Source organism: Electrona antarctica (genome assembly GCF_951216825.1).
Source record: "Electrona antarctica genome assembly, contig: scaffold_220, whole genome shotgun sequence".
In the NCBI taxonomy this organism is placed as follows: domain Eukaryota; kingdom Metazoa; phylum Chordata; class Actinopteri; order Myctophiformes; family Myctophidae; genus Electrona; species Electrona antarctica.
This window is the reverse complement of record NW_027638573.1, coordinates 126,549-141,746: the sequence shown is the minus strand read 5'-3', so window position 1 is coordinate 141,746 and position 15,198 is coordinate 126,549. Positions and strand designations below refer to the sequence as shown.

The 15,198-nt window shown below is 45.2% G+C and overlaps 2 protein-coding genes across 2 annotated transcripts in view; both read left to right on the top strand.

Annotated features, from left to right (window-relative positions):
* The window catches only part of LOC306917926 (uncharacterized protein), a 78,822-nt gene extending 65,858 nt beyond the window's left edge, over window positions 1–12,964 (top strand). The window contains exons 14-20 of the mRNA XM_079530824.1: window positions 4,935–4,993; window positions 5,277–7,131; window positions 9,140–9,313; window positions 10,117–10,290; window positions 10,370–10,525; window positions 10,755–10,804; window positions 11,918–12,964. Of these exons, the coding sequence (XP_079386950.1) occupies window positions 4,935–4,993; window positions 5,277–7,131; window positions 9,140–9,313; window positions 10,117–10,290; window positions 10,370–10,525; window positions 10,755–10,804; window positions 11,918–12,486 (3,037 nt within the window). The 3' untranslated portion in view covers window positions 12,487–12,964. The remainder of the gene's footprint in view (window positions 1–4,934; window positions 4,994–5,276; window positions 7,132–9,139; window positions 9,314–10,116; window positions 10,291–10,369; window positions 10,526–10,754; window positions 10,805–11,917) is intronic.
* The window catches only part of LOC306917925 (uncharacterized protein), a gene marked incomplete at its 3' end in the record, with an annotated part of 81,583 nt that overhangs the window by 10,338 nt on the left and 56,047 nt on the right, over window positions 1–15,198 (top strand). Inside the window, exons 6-7 of the mRNA XM_079530823.1 lie at window positions 315–431; window positions 2,342–2,458. The remainder of the gene's footprint in view (window positions 1–314; window positions 432–2,341; window positions 2,459–15,198) is intronic.

The window sequence follows — 15,198 nt, the reverse complement described above, 5'->3', positions numbered from 1 at the left end:
GACACGCCCACCACCAGCAGACGAGCATTAGCCGGTCATTATTAGCGATCAGAACCGCACCCAAAGGACCTGCTGCTGCAGCAGAGACAAAAGAACACCACACTGTAGTTTAAAGTAAATAAAGTTGTAGTTTTAATACATTTCAGTTTCTGTTATTAACATATTTCTATGTGTTGCTGTTTCTCTTGTTGCTGCAGTGTTCAGTAGCTGAAACCCAATATGTTGTGTTCTCTGAACGAGACCTAATGATTAAGAATGAATAATAAAGTGACTTTTTCATTCATAATTATGATAAATATATTTTATGATTCCAGAAGTGTTGACCACAGAGCAGAGTCTCCAACTCCCAGCCTTCTGTCTGTGAAGAGTGACTGGTCTAAAGGATGGCCGAATCCTGACTTCAGTAACGAACCTGGACCTCCTGACTCACAGTATGTCAATCCTTCTATAAATACATACACTATAATATATAGACCATGGCCCTCATTTTTAAATGCGGAAAATTGTGGCGATTCCGGCATACTCCCATATTTGGGCATACGCCGGAATCACCACAACTTTCGGCATTTATCATTCCAGCGTGACTTTGAACTTTGGCGTACGCCATCCCAGAAACGGCTAAAGGGCTTTCTGTCTGAATAATGAAGTGAAACCAACTGAGAATTCAAGCTGATTGTCAGGCTAACAATATACTACAACAGGGAGTGCTCATTCTATCTCAATGGGATAGTTCCTTTTTTTTAATATTTTTTCATCCCACGATTTTGTAACCCAGTTTTTTCACTCAGTGCCAATTATCTAATGTAATCCTGGGCGCTGGTGGGGCAGCGGACTGACCTCATGCCTCCTTCTATGCATGAGGAGTCCAAGCTGCTTCTTTACACCTGACAGGGGGGAATTTCCCTGGCCGGACGTAGCGCGTGGAAGGAACACGTTATTCCGAACAGTTCCTTTCCCCTCCATCAGGCGCCCCGGCTGGCCAGGGGGAGGTAGTTTTAGAGACCAGGATTACTGCATGTTTTTGTGAGGGTACCTACCCTAGGGGACACGGGTAGAACATGCAAACTCCACGGCAACCCCACCTCAGGTATGGGCACTGATGACGCAGAGGAGGGAACACGGCCCCAGCGGGAATCGAACCCAGGATCTAGCTGTGAGGCGACAGCACTACCGACTGTGCCACCGTGCCCCCTTAATGGGATAGTTCCAATGTGTGGAACTATAGCCCATAGCACCCCGCTTTGTCTCAATGGGATAGTTCCAATGTGTGGAACTATAGCCCATAGTACCCTGCTTTGTCTCAATGGGATAGTTCCAATGTTTGGAACTATAGCCCATAGCACCCCGCTTTGTCTCAATGGGATAGTTCCAATGTGTGGAACTATAGCACCCCGCTTCCCATAGCACCCCGCTTTGTCTCAATGGGATAGTTCCAATGTTTGGAACTATAGCCCATAGCACCCCGCTTTGTCTCAATGGGATAGTTCCAATGTTTGGAACTATAGCCCATAGTACCCCGCTTTGTCTCAATGGGATAGTTCCAATGTTTGGAACTATAGCCCATAGTACCCCGCTTTGTCTCAATGGGATAGTTCCAATGTGTGGAACTATAGCCCATAGTACCCCGCTTTGTCTCAATGGGATAGTTCCAATGTGTGGAACTATAGCCCATAGTACCCCGCTTTGTCTCAATGGGATAGCTCCAATGTTTGGAACTATAGGCAGCCCATAGCACCCCGCTTTGTCTCAATGGGATAGTTCCAATGTGTGGAACTATAGCCCATAGCACCCCGCTTCCCATAGCACCCCGCTTTGTCTCAATGGGATAGTTCCAATGTGTGGAACTATAGCCCATAGCACCCCGCTTCCCATAGCACCCCGCTTTGTCTCAATGGGATAGTTCCAATGGTTGCAACTATAGCCCATAGCACCCCACTTTGCAGCGAGATCAAAGCGTGTCGTCAATCTCTTACTAGATTACTCTGGCCTCTACGTCAGCGACGGCGCCCAGACACGCCCACCACCAGCAGACGAGCATTAGCCGGTCATTATTAGCGATCAGAACCGCACCCAAAGGACCTGCTGCTGCAGCAGAGACAAAAGAACACCACACTGTAGTTTAAAGTAAATAAAGTTGTAGTTTTAATACATTTCAGTTTCTGTTATTAACATATTTCTATGTGTTGCTGTTTCTCTTTGTTGCTGCAGTGTTCAGTAGCTGAAACCCAATATGTTGTGTTCTCTCTACTTGTATAACGAGACATAATGATTAAGAACGTTTAATAAAGTGATTTTTTTCATTCATAATTATGATAATTGTATAATGTTGTTATGTTTCCAGAAGTGTTGACCACAGAGCAGAGTCTCCAACTCCCAGCCTTCTGTCTGTGAAGAGTGACCGGTCTAAACGATGGCTGAATCCTGACTTCAGTAACGAACCTGGACCTCCTGACTCACAGTATGTCAATCCTCCTATAAATATATACAACACAATAACACAATAAATGTATGTATGTTTTTATTGTAAGACTTACAGATAAAGAGTTGTATTCCATTGTTACGCTGATGACAGCCACATTTAATTGCCTCTAAAGCGTAACAATCCTGACTCTTTAAAACCACTCCTTGCTTGCCTCGAGGATGTAAAAGCATGGCTGGCTTTAAACTTCAATGACAGCAAAACTGAAGTTATGGTGTTTGGGCCCACACATACACATGTGTCTCCTCCTGGTGTTTTAGGCCCCCTTGAGCCCTCCTTAAAGCCAACTGACACCAATCTAGGACTCTGACCTAAAGATGGACAAACAGATAAATGAGGTAGTAAGAAAGAGCTTCTTCCAGCTTAGTAGGCTATCTAAGGTTAAATCTTGTCTATCCCGCTCTGTGTTTGAAACTGTAATTCATGCTTTTATGACATCCCTCCTTGACTACTGTAATGCCCTGTATATTGGCGTAAACCAGGTTTCCATCTCTCGACTACAGTTAGTCCAGAACGCCACTGCTAGGTTACTTACAGGCACACGTAAGCAGGGGCGCAGATAGCATTTTATAACTGGGGGGGATATATTTGGGGGCTATCTGCACGCACAGAGCGTGCATGGAAAATGTCATGAGGAGGGGGGGATACCCCCCCCCCACTTTTGCGCATAATTACGCAGATTTTCCGCGTTTTTTTAGCAGATTTCACGGCAAAACACATGCAGCCACGGTACATGGCTTTTGTTTTTGGAGGGGATAATCCCCCCTCCTCATGAAACTGAGGGGGTCGATCCCCCCCCATCCCCCCCCTATCTGCACGCCTGCACGTAAGCGAGACCAGATCAGCCCTGTACTAGCCTCCCTCCACTGGCTTCCTGTGCGATTACAGGATTGACTTCAAAGTATTGCTCTTTGTCTTTAAGTGTCTAAAGTAAACGGTTTGGCACCCATTTATTTATCTGAACTGCTGAAACCCTATATGCTCCGACACGGACCCTTAGGTCCTCTGACCAGCTTCTCCTGGTGGTGCCTAAAACCAGGCTGAAGCTCAGAGGGAACCGGGCTTTTGCAGAGGCAGCTCCCCAAGCTATGGGATGAGCTGCTTCTGCACATAAGACAAGCCCCCACCCTCCAGGTGTTTACCTCTGCACATAAGACACGCCCCCACCCTCCAGGTGTTTAAATTACCTCTGCACATAAGACAATCGCCCACGCCTCCAGGTGTTTACCTCTGCACATAAGACAAGCCCCCACCCTCCAGGTGTTAACCTCTGCACATAAGACACGCCCCACCCTCCAGGTGTTTACCTCTGCACATAAGACACGCCCCCACCCTCCAGGTGTTTACCTCTGCACATAAGACAAGCCCCCACCCTCCAGGTGTTAACCTCTGCACATAAGACAAGCCCCCGCCCTCCAGGTGTTTACCTCTGCACATAAGACAAGCCCCCACCCTCCAGGTGTTTACCTCTGCACATAAGACAAGCCCCCACCCTCCAGGTGTTTAAATTACCTCTGCACATAAGACAAGCCCCCACCCTCCAGGTGTTTAAATCACGCCTCAAGACTTACCTTTATTCCTTGGCATTTCCAAGCACAGTATGAGATGTTTTGATGTTTAATGTGACACTGTGTTGTTTGTGGTTTTTCAATGAAGTTGTGTGTTTTTTTTTTATGTTTTACTGTAAAGCACTTTGGTACAACGTTGTTGTTTTTAAATGTGCTATATAAATGTGGTATGGTATGGTATGGTATTCACATTATCCTTGGCTCCTCCCCATGGGCGGTGCCATTGAGTTTTTCATTTGAGTTGCATTATCTCCGCCAGGCCGAAGGCATATTCTTAAGACAAAATCGTTCTCTCTGTTCCGGGGGGAGAGCAGAGGGGGGGGGGGGGGGGGGGGGGGGGGCAGAGCACACTGTCTGTCTGTCTGTCTGCCTGCCTGCCTGCCTGCCTGTCTGTCTGTCTGCCTGCCTGCCTGCCTGCCTGCCTGCCTGTCTGCCTGCCTGTCTGCCTGCCTGCCTGTCTGTCATATATGTCATATTTAGCCATGCTTGCCCCCTGTCAAAATATAGCGAAAATCGCTAAAACGAAAGAAAGCAGCAAATGAAAACATTTCTTATCATCATACATCATCATCTCATTCTGGCCAATCACAATTTGCGTCCTCACTTTTCCGTCGGCACCTTTCTGCCCTCACTTTTATCTTCAATACGTGGCCTACTTTGCTCAGCCAATCAAATCATCGCTATGGGGTGATCAGCCAATCACAAGCCATTGTTTGTGTTTACACAAACCCGGAAAGCTGTGCACTAGCAACAACAACAACAACAACAACAACAACAACATTAACTTTAATGTATGAGACATAATAATGATAAAGAATGTTTCATAATAAAGTAGGATTGTTAATAAACTTTCCATTTTCTATATTCTATTGTCTTCATCTCCACAGAGAGACATTCAGAAACACACCTGGACAGAAGACATTCAGTCAAACCACACCTGGACACAGTAAGACTGGACAACATTTTACACTCAATAACATTTTATATCAATTAATACAATGTTTAAATGTCCATGTTGTATTCCTGTATCAATGTCCAAATACTGATATGCATTTAGACTAAAACAAATGATCCAATGTAATTTATTTTAGCCCATTTATTTTCTTTTCTTTTACAAACTTTGATTTTCTGGAGGATATTTAATACGCTTTAATTACATGGTATGTTCAATGATAAAGTTATGATTGAATCAGAATGTTTAACATGTATTAATTGTCTTCTCATATCAGATGTCAGTCTGCAGGAGGATTTAAAGGTCTATAAGGTCACTTTTGACGGTCTGGATCATGTGGCATACGTCACTGAACTGCCCTCCTCCCTCTCCAACATCTACACAGACCTCCACCTATCAGCGGGAGGGACTGAAGGGGTTAATCAGCAACATGAGGTGTGGCAGCTTGAGACCGCCTCCAACATGAAGACCCTCCATGACGTCCTAATCAAGTGCCGTGCCATCTTTAAGACCCTCCTCCCTGGCAGAGACACACCCAGCAGCAGAGTTCTGACCAATGGCATCGCTGGCATCGGAAAGACATTCTCTGTGCGTAAGTTCGCTCTGGACTGGGCAAGAGGTTTGGAGAACCAAGACATCATTCTCCTGGTTCCCTTCTCATTCCGGGAGCTGAACTTGGTCCGAGATGAGCAGCACAGTCTTCTCTCACTGATCCATGTTTTCCATCCAACGTTAAAGAAGGTCACAGCAGAGCAGCTCGCTGCCTGGAAAGTTGGCTTCATCTTCGATGGTCTCGATGAAAGCAGGTTTCCGCTGAAATTCGAGAACATTGACGTCGATTCTGACGTCTTCGACAACAATGACGTCGTCTCTGATGTCACGGTGACATCATCGGTGGGCGTGCTGCTGACGAACCTCATCAAGGGGAATCTGCTCCCCTCTGCTCTCCTCTGGATAACCACCAGACCTGCAGCAGCCAATCAGATCCCTCCTGCATGCGTTGACATGGTGACAGAAATACGAGGGTTCACAGACCCCCAGAAGGAGGAGTTCTTCAGGAAGATGTTCAGTGATGATGAGGAGCTGGCCAGCACCATCATCTCACACGTGAAGACATCAAAGAGCATCCACATCATGTGTCACATCCCAGTCTTCTGTTGGATGACCGCTACCGTTGTGGAGGACCTGGTGAAGACAGACGAGACAGGACAGCTGCCCAAGAACCTGACCGGGATGTTCAGCCACTTTGTGTCGCTCCAGATGAAGAGGAAAAAGATGAAGTATGGCGAGACTCAGGAGGTGAAAAGAAAAGAAAAGAAAAGAAACAAAAAAGACAGAATTAGAGAAAAAAGAAAAAGGGAGACTGACAGGGATGTTCTTCTAAAGCTGGCCAGGCTGGCGTTTGAACATCTGGAGAAAGGCAGCGTCATGTTCTACCAAGAAGACCTGGAAGAGTGTGGTCTCGATGTGAACGACGCCGCGCTGTACTCGGGAGTGTGCACAGAGATCTTCAAAGAAGAGACCGTTCAATCTCAGAGAAAGGTCTACAGCTTTGTTCATCTGAGCATCCAGGAGTTCCTGGCTGCAGTCTACCTGTTCCACTGTTTCACACAGAGGAACATGAAGGTACTGAAGACATTCCTGGGAGTTGATGTCAGTTCCTTGGAGAACTTCCTGCAGAGAGCCATCGAAAAAGCCATGAAGAGTAAGAACGGCCACCTGGACCTCTTTGTCCGCTTCCTTCATGGCCTCTCACTGCAGTCCAACCAGAGTCTGTTAGGAGGCCTGCTGGGTGAGACAGAGAACAGTCCAGAGAGCATCCAGAGAGTCATCAACAACCTGAAGGAGATGAAAAATGAGGATGAGAGTCTCTCTCCTGACAGATTCATCAACATCTTCCACTGTCTGATGGAGATGAACGACCACTCAGTACATCAGGAGATCCAACAGTACCTGAAGTCAGCTGACAGATCAAAGACAGAACTGTCTGAGAGCCAGTGTTCAGCTCTGGCCTTCATGCTGCTGACGTCAGAGGAGGTTCTGGAGGAGTTGGACCTGCACCAATACAGCACACCATCACCATGGGGGATATTAAGTCTGGTCCCAGCTGTGAGGAACTGCAGAAAGGCTCGGTTAGTAGTCATGTGAATAGAAAACCTATTGGAATAGAATCAATCTACCATCACACCTAATTACTATAATAATAATCAGGTCTCAAAGTGTGTGTGTGTGTGTGTGTGTGTGTGTGTGTGTGTGTGTGTGTGTGTGTGTGTGTGTGTGTGTGTGTGTGTGTGTGTGTGTGTGTGTGTGTGTGTGTGTGTGTGTGTGTGTGTGTGTGTGTGTGATATGCATTATGTTATACTTATATATTGAAAAATAGCAGATCTACAAGTTCATAGCGCGCCACCGAGTGGCGCGCTACGAGCTTGTAGGTCTGCTATTTTTGAAAGATCAAACGTTTTTTCAGGCCTAAATGGGTTAATATATTAATTAGGGCCGGGACTTTAACGCGTTAATTGAGATTAATTAACTACAGAAAAATTAACGCGTTAAAAAAATTAACGCATTTAATCGCACCTTTTTTTTCACGGTGGAACGTTTCTCACTGGGCGCATTTCTAGTACTGAATAGGCTCATTAGGCTCCTTGCAGGGGGGGAGCAGCCCCCTCCTTGCAGGGGGAGGAGCAGCCCCCTCGCAGCAGCAGCAGCAGTGTTCACTCACAGCTCCGTCAGACAACAACATCCAAACGAATCGAATGAAGAAGCCGCTTATATCGCTTTTGCTCCGTGGATGGGACATTTAGATTTAAAAGCTATCGGATGGACGCGTGGATAGCAGCATGGTTGTGTGCAATGTCAGAGGGAAAGTATCCATAAGCCATATGACCAACGATAGCTTCCATGCTAGCTGCTTCAGCTTAGCATGTCTCGCAGAGAGAGTAGAGGCTTGCAGAAGCTCGCGGATATTTCGCCACAGCACGAAGCTGTCAAGCTGTCCTCGATGCGAAACATACTGAAGCAGCAAGTGTGAAAGTCCGTGGTCAGGCAATGGTCTGCCACTCTGCCCCAACCCCATGTGAAATGCACTCCCCAGCTAGTACATTACACCGTTTTTATTTTATTCCTTTGTCTAAGTGTTTCTCCCCTAATAAAGTTTTCTCATGCCCCACCATGTAAAGCACATTTGAGTATTCATAGACACTTTTTATAGGCACTTGCTGCACTTGTTTATCTGTTGAAAAAAAGTTGTATTGCTTAAAGGGGAATACCACTCATTTTCAACATTTTTATATGGAGTGGAAAACTGGAAATAATAAAAAGTCACCCCATTTTGTGTTGCCTAGAAGTGGAGGTCTGACAAAAAACAGTAACAATATGAAGTACAGCTTTGTGATGTCACTGAGATGTACTTGTTACTGTTACTGATTTGTTTCAGACCTCCAGTTCTAGGCAACACAGAATGGGGTGACTTTTTTATTATTTCCACACAACAGCTCTAAGGTATATTAATGACAGTAAAATGTTGAAAATGAGTGGTATCCTGTAGTCACTATTCATTGATTCACTGGGATACCAAAAAACATTTGAAAAAAAGGTTTATCACTGTTCTCGGGTTGAATATTGATATGCGATTAAAATGCGATTAATCGAGATTAATTAATCACAAAGCTTCTAATTAATTAGATTAAAAATTTTAATCGAGTCCCAGCTCTAATATTAATACATATTATAACTGTAGTATTAATACAGATTATCTGTCTTTCACTTTGATGTTTTCTGGTTCCCTGTTCTTATATGACCTGCCAATATCTGACCAACTAGACTGTTCTTATATGACCTGTCAATATCTGACCAACTAGACTGTTCTTATATGACCTGTCAATATCTGACCAACTAGACTGTTCTTATCTGACCTGTCAATATCTGACCAACTAGACTGTTCTTATATGACCTGTCAATATCTGACCAACTAGACTGTTCTTATCTGACCTGTCAATATCTGACAACTAGACTGTTCTTATCTGACCTGTCAATATCTGACCAACTAGACTGTACATTTACATTACACTTTATAGTTAATTTCCTTGAACATGAACTTGATCTAATCTGTGTTGATAATCACTGATTTTACATTTACAGACTTGATGGCTGTAAACTCCAAAAGCCAGAATATGAGATCGTGTGTTCAGCTCTCAGCTCTAATCCTTCACATCTAAGAGAATTGGACATCAGTTATAATGACATAACGGATCCATCCATGGACCTGCTCTCTGCTGCATTGAAGAGTCCAAACTGTCAACTGGAGATACTGAGGTCACATTATTATTTACATTAGTTCTGTTTTATTATTTATTGTTTGATTCTAACAATAAGAGTGTGAATAAAGTTGACATCATGGTATCCCACACCGATTAGAATAATATTATGGTCAGAGTTTGAGTTGTCTAGTTCACACTCTCACATCACAATGCTACGGTACAGTAACTACAATATGTGATCCATCATGGCTGCTAGGGAATTATCATTATCAATGCTACGTTACAGTAACTACAATATATGATCCATCATGGCTGCTAGGGATTTATCATTATCAATGCTACGGTACAGTAACTACAATATGTGATCCATCATGGCTGCTAGGGGATTATCATTATCAATGCTACGGTACAGTAACTACAATATGTGATCCATCATGGCTGCTAGGGGATTATCATTATCAATGCTACGGTACAGTAACTACAATATGTGATCCATCATGGCTGCTAGGGAATTATCATTATCAATGCTACGGTACAGTAACTACAATATGTGATCCATCATGGCTGCTAGGGGATTATCATTATCAATGCTACGGTACAGTAACTACAATATGTGATCCATCATGGCTGCTAGGGAATTATCATTATCAATGCTACGGTACAGTAACTACAATATGTGAACTAATGAGGCACAGTGATTACAGTATGTAGAGCGATGTTGACACGCACGCACGCACGCACGCACGCACGCACGCACGCACGCACGCACGCACGCACGCACAGATTTTCTTTCCATCTCTTGGGGTCTTTACTCCAAAACTGTGATATTCAGTCCAGATATTTCATGTGTAATTACAGACTTGCTGGCTGTACCTTCACACAGACAGGATTTGAAGTTCTGCTCTCAGCTCTCAGCTCTAATCTTCTCCATCTGAGAGAATTGGACCTCAGTTTCATCTGCCTGCAGGAATCGCAACTGCTCCAGCTCTCTGCGTTACTGAAGAGTCCACAGTGTGGACTGCAGATCCTGGGGTAAAGAATGTGTGTTCTCTCTGTGTGGATCTCTACTTGAACATCAACAGCACTTTGTTAAATGTGTATTTCTCTGCAGGTTGTCAGGCTGTGGAGTCACAGATGAAGGCTGTTCTTCTCTGGCTTCAGCTGTGACCTCCAACCCCTCCTCCCAGCTGAAACAGCTGGACTTGAACTTCAGCAACTTAGGAGACTCTGCTCTGAAGGAGCTGTCTGCTGCTCTGGAGACTGTCAAGTGAGTCGACTATAGGACTGTGTCCATGTTGGTCAGTGAGTCGACTATAGGACTGTGTCCATGTTGGTCAGTGAGTCGACTATAGGACTGTGTCCATGTTGTTCAGTGAGTTGACTAGAATGATGACAAAATGTGTTTAGTAAATATTTGGTGGGACTAAAACAGGCCGGTGTGAGACATTAAGCAGCAGAGGTTTTGACTTGATTCATTGTTGTTCTACTTCCTACAGTGTGAATCATGGAGGAGAACACTGGACTAAACCTCAACTCCTTACAACATGTGAGTCAGTCTGTCTGTCTGTCTGTCTGTCTGTCTGTCTGTCTGTCTGTCTGTCTGTCTGTCTGTCTGCCTGCCTGCCTGTCTGTCTGTCTGTCTGTCTGTCTGTCTGTCTGTCATGAACAGTTGAACACATCTGTGTCACTAGCTTTAATTTTAACCACTTTAGCCATTATTAAACTTTAGCACATATACAAGCTTGTAGCTCTGCTATTTGTTTCTTTTGTACTTGAAAATGTGCGCAAATCTTTGAATATATATATATATATTCTTTCACAGCAAACGTTTTTAACTCATATTTGCTTCTGGGCGGGTCCCTGGTACAACATATTATGTTCAGATGAACCAATGTGGCCAATTACATACGTGAAATAGTTAGAACCACTGATATAGAAACAAACTTTCAGAAAACTGTCATGATTTAGAAGATATTTGTAGAATCTGGTCTCAGGTCTTAATTTCTCAGGGATCTATCCTCGGACCCTCCTTGGGAGGGTTCCAGGGGTCCTTGGAGGGGTTCCAGCCTTCCAGGGGTCCTTGGGGGGGTTCCAGGGGTCCTTGAGGGGGTTCCAGGGGGTCCCCAGCTAAATGTGATAATTCAGCATCACACTCATTTTAAACACTTTATCCATATTTTATATGTTGGCTAATTAAAAATAGCAGATCTACAAGCTCACAGCGCATCACTGTGTGCCGTGCTGCAAACTTGTACATCTGCTTTTTTGAGTGGTGTAAACCACTCCTACAACTGGCTTTGTTGTGCAGAAAAAATGAGCATGGTTGCTATGTTCACCCTGTTCACCCGGGTGTGATTTAATTACGTCAGACATGATTTCATTACGTCAGACAGGCTATATTACACCACTCAGGTCACACGGGTGTGATTTTTTTAAGGTGTGTGTGTGTGTGTGTGTGTGTGTGTGTGTGTGTGTGTGTGTGCGTGTGTGCGTGTGCGTGTGTGCGTGCCTGCCTGCGTTAGCCTGGCTAATAAACCAGACCGAATCAGCTGTTGGCAAAAAAATTGACTGTGATTTGAGTCTGGCTTATTAGCCAGGCTACGACTGCATTATTCAGTGAATGATGTATTTAATGTTTACTGTGTTGTTTTCTCATCAGATTTCCAGAGTCTCACACTGGACACAAACACAACAAACAGAAACCTCTCTCTGTCTGAGAACAACAGGAAGGTGACACGGGATGATCAGGATCATTCATATCCTGATCATCCTGACAGGTTTGGGTTCTGGGAGCAGGTTCTGAGTTCAGAGGGGCTGGATGAACGCTGCTACAGTGAGATGGAGTTCAGTGGAGAGGTTTGGATAGGAGTGACTGATGGAGACATCAGTAGGAAAGGAAAGGGTCTGGACTGTGGGCTTGGATGGAATAAACATTCCTGGAGTCTGGTCTGTATTGATGGTCACTGTGGTAACGCTTACTGTGTCAGACACAATAGTAAGACCACTCTCCTTCCTATCCGTCCCTCTGGCTCCAACAGAGTAGCAGTGTATCTGGACCGTCCCGCTGGGACTCTGTCCTTCTACAGAGTGTTAGAGGACACTCTGACACACCTGTACACCTTCCAGAACTCATTCACTGAACCTCTCTTAGCTGGGTTTGGGTTTACGTCTGACTCCTCTGTGTCTCTGTGTGAGGACAGACAAGCTGTGAGGACAGACATGCTGTGAGGACAGACAGACAGGCTGTGAGGACAGACAGGCTGTGAGGACAGACATGCTGTGAGGACAGACAGGCTGTGAGGACAGACAGGCTGTGAGGACAGACAGGCTGTGAGGACAGACAGGCTGTGAGGACAGACATGCTGTGAGGACAGACAGACAGGCTGTGAGGACAGACAGACAGGCTGTGAGGACAGACAGACAGGCTGTGAGGACAGACAGACTGTTGTATCATAATGTAATCAGGAACAGGTGTGGGGGGGTGTTTACATAATCAATATGTTTTTGTTTCAATGTGGTCACTGTTGGGGTCATCTGGGGTCACGGTTTGGGTCACCTTGGGTCACGGTTAGGGTCAACTGGTGTCACCGTTAGGGTCAACTGGTGTCACCGTTAGGGTCATCTTGGGTCACGGTTAGGGTCAACTGGTGTCACCGTTAGGGTCATCTTGGGTCACGGTTAGGGTCATCTGGGGTCACCGTTAGGGTCATCTTGGGTCACGGTTAGGGTCATCTGGGGTCACCGTTAGGGTCATCTGGGGTCACCGTTAGGGTCATCTGGGGTCACGTTAGGGTCATCTGGGGTCACCGTTAGGGTCATCTGGGGTCACGTTAGGGGTAAAAGTAGCACAGTGGTTCTCAACCTGTGGGTCGAGACCCTCGGGGTTCCCAACATGTTTTTTTCTTAAGATTAGTTTTGGGCTTTTCTGCCTTTATTGATAATTATTATTATTAGTGAAGACGGACAGGAAAGAGAGAGAGAGGGAGAGAGAGAAGGGGAGAGACACGCAGCAAAGGTCGTCATGAACGGGACTCGAACACACGACACGCTGTCAGGCCAGAGCCTATATGTGGCATGATGTGCCTGGACCGCTAGGCCAACCCCCCCCCCCCAACATGTTTTTGGGGGTCCCCAGATGACTGACAATTTAATGACTTTTTTCTTATTTTTTTAGTGGCTTTTGCCTTTATTTTATATTTTTTATGGAGGGACAGACAGTAGGCTGACAGGAAATGGGGGGGGGGGTGACATGCAGTAACGGCCGTCGGGATTGGGAGTCGAACCCGCGGCACACTGCCAGACTGGATGACCAGCCAAGGTGCCTGGACCATTAAGCTATGGCCCAGGCCAATTTAATGACTTTAAAGAGCTTTTTCATACCTCAAGGACACACGCACGCGCGCACACACACACACACACACACACACACACACACACACACACACACACACACACACACGCACAGTGTGATGATGTGCATTGGGTCCAGTTGGTTCAAATGGAACCAAATGGACCGCGAGGGGGCACGGCACCTCCAATAAACAGCCACCGAATCCACTTCTCTCCAACTGAGTCGTGCCCTGAGAGACAAAGACTTTGAGAACCACTGATGAAGCCTATTATATACTGTATATGCTGTTATTTTATATATATTTTTTGTCACAATGCTGTTACATTTGAAATGTGTTGATTAAAAGCATATTTACATTTCATGCAGTTGAACACCTTCTTTGACCCTCCTATGTGCAGCTTTTCAGGGTTTGTGTGAACGCAAACATTGAAGCTACGGTCCATGGTTCAGATGGGTCTGAGAGGCTAAATGTCATCAAACGGTGGTCCATGGTTCAAATGGGTCTGAGAGGCTAAATGTCATCAAACGGTGGGTCCATGGTTCAAATGGGTCTGAGAGGCTAAATGTCATCAAACGGTGGTTCCGTGGCTCAAATGGGTCCGAGAGGCTAAATGTCATCAAACGGTGGTCCGTGGTTCAGATGGGTCTGAGAGGCTAAATGTCATGAAATGGTGGTCCGTGGCTCAAATGGGTCTGAGAGGCTAAATGTCATCAAACGGTGGTCCATGGTTCAGATGGGTCTGAGAGGCTAAATGTCATCAAACGGTGGTCCGTGGTTCAGATGGGTCTGAGAGGCTAAATGTCATCAAACGGTGGTCCGTGGCTCAAATGGGTCTGAGAGGCTAAACGTCATCAAACGGTGGTTCCGTGGCTCAGATGCTGAATAAATACTGGACCTTGATTGATGTGAAAAGGGTTGAAAACCCCTGCTGTAAAGAACTGGTTCATCCAGGACACCCTGAGTTACATTGTTACTTTATTGAACCTTATATTTAACCGTATTGTCCCAAATATAAAACAGACTATTGTTCCCTGGATGACAACATGGTACGCAGAAGAGCAACCACAATATTAGCATTGGATGCTAATATTGTCCTCTCCCTTTGATGTCAGGTAAATGTTCGAGCTATATCCACCATGAGCATTAGTGAGGACTGATACGAATATAGGATATTTAATCTTCTTCAGTCTGCTACTTTAAGCCTAATAGAGTCCCCATTATGTCCCTTAGAGGGATCTCTAAAATCTCTAGATTATGTCGGGTTAGAGGGATCTCTAAGGGACATAATCTACTTTAAGCCTAATAGAGTCCCCATTATGTCCCTTAGAGGGATCTCTAAGAGCTCTAGATGATGTCCCTTAGAGCAGGGGTTCTCAACCCGTGGGTCGCGACCCCTCGGGGGGTCCCCAAATTATTTAAAAAAAAAATTATTTAAAAAAAACTTCAATATTGAAAAATAGCAGACCTACAAGCTCGTAGCGCGCCACTCGGTGGCGCGCTATGAGCTTGTAGATCTGCTATTTTTCAATAGCTAAATTATAACAATGCTTAAAACACCAAAAGGGGTTCCCGCCCAAAATGCGTTAAG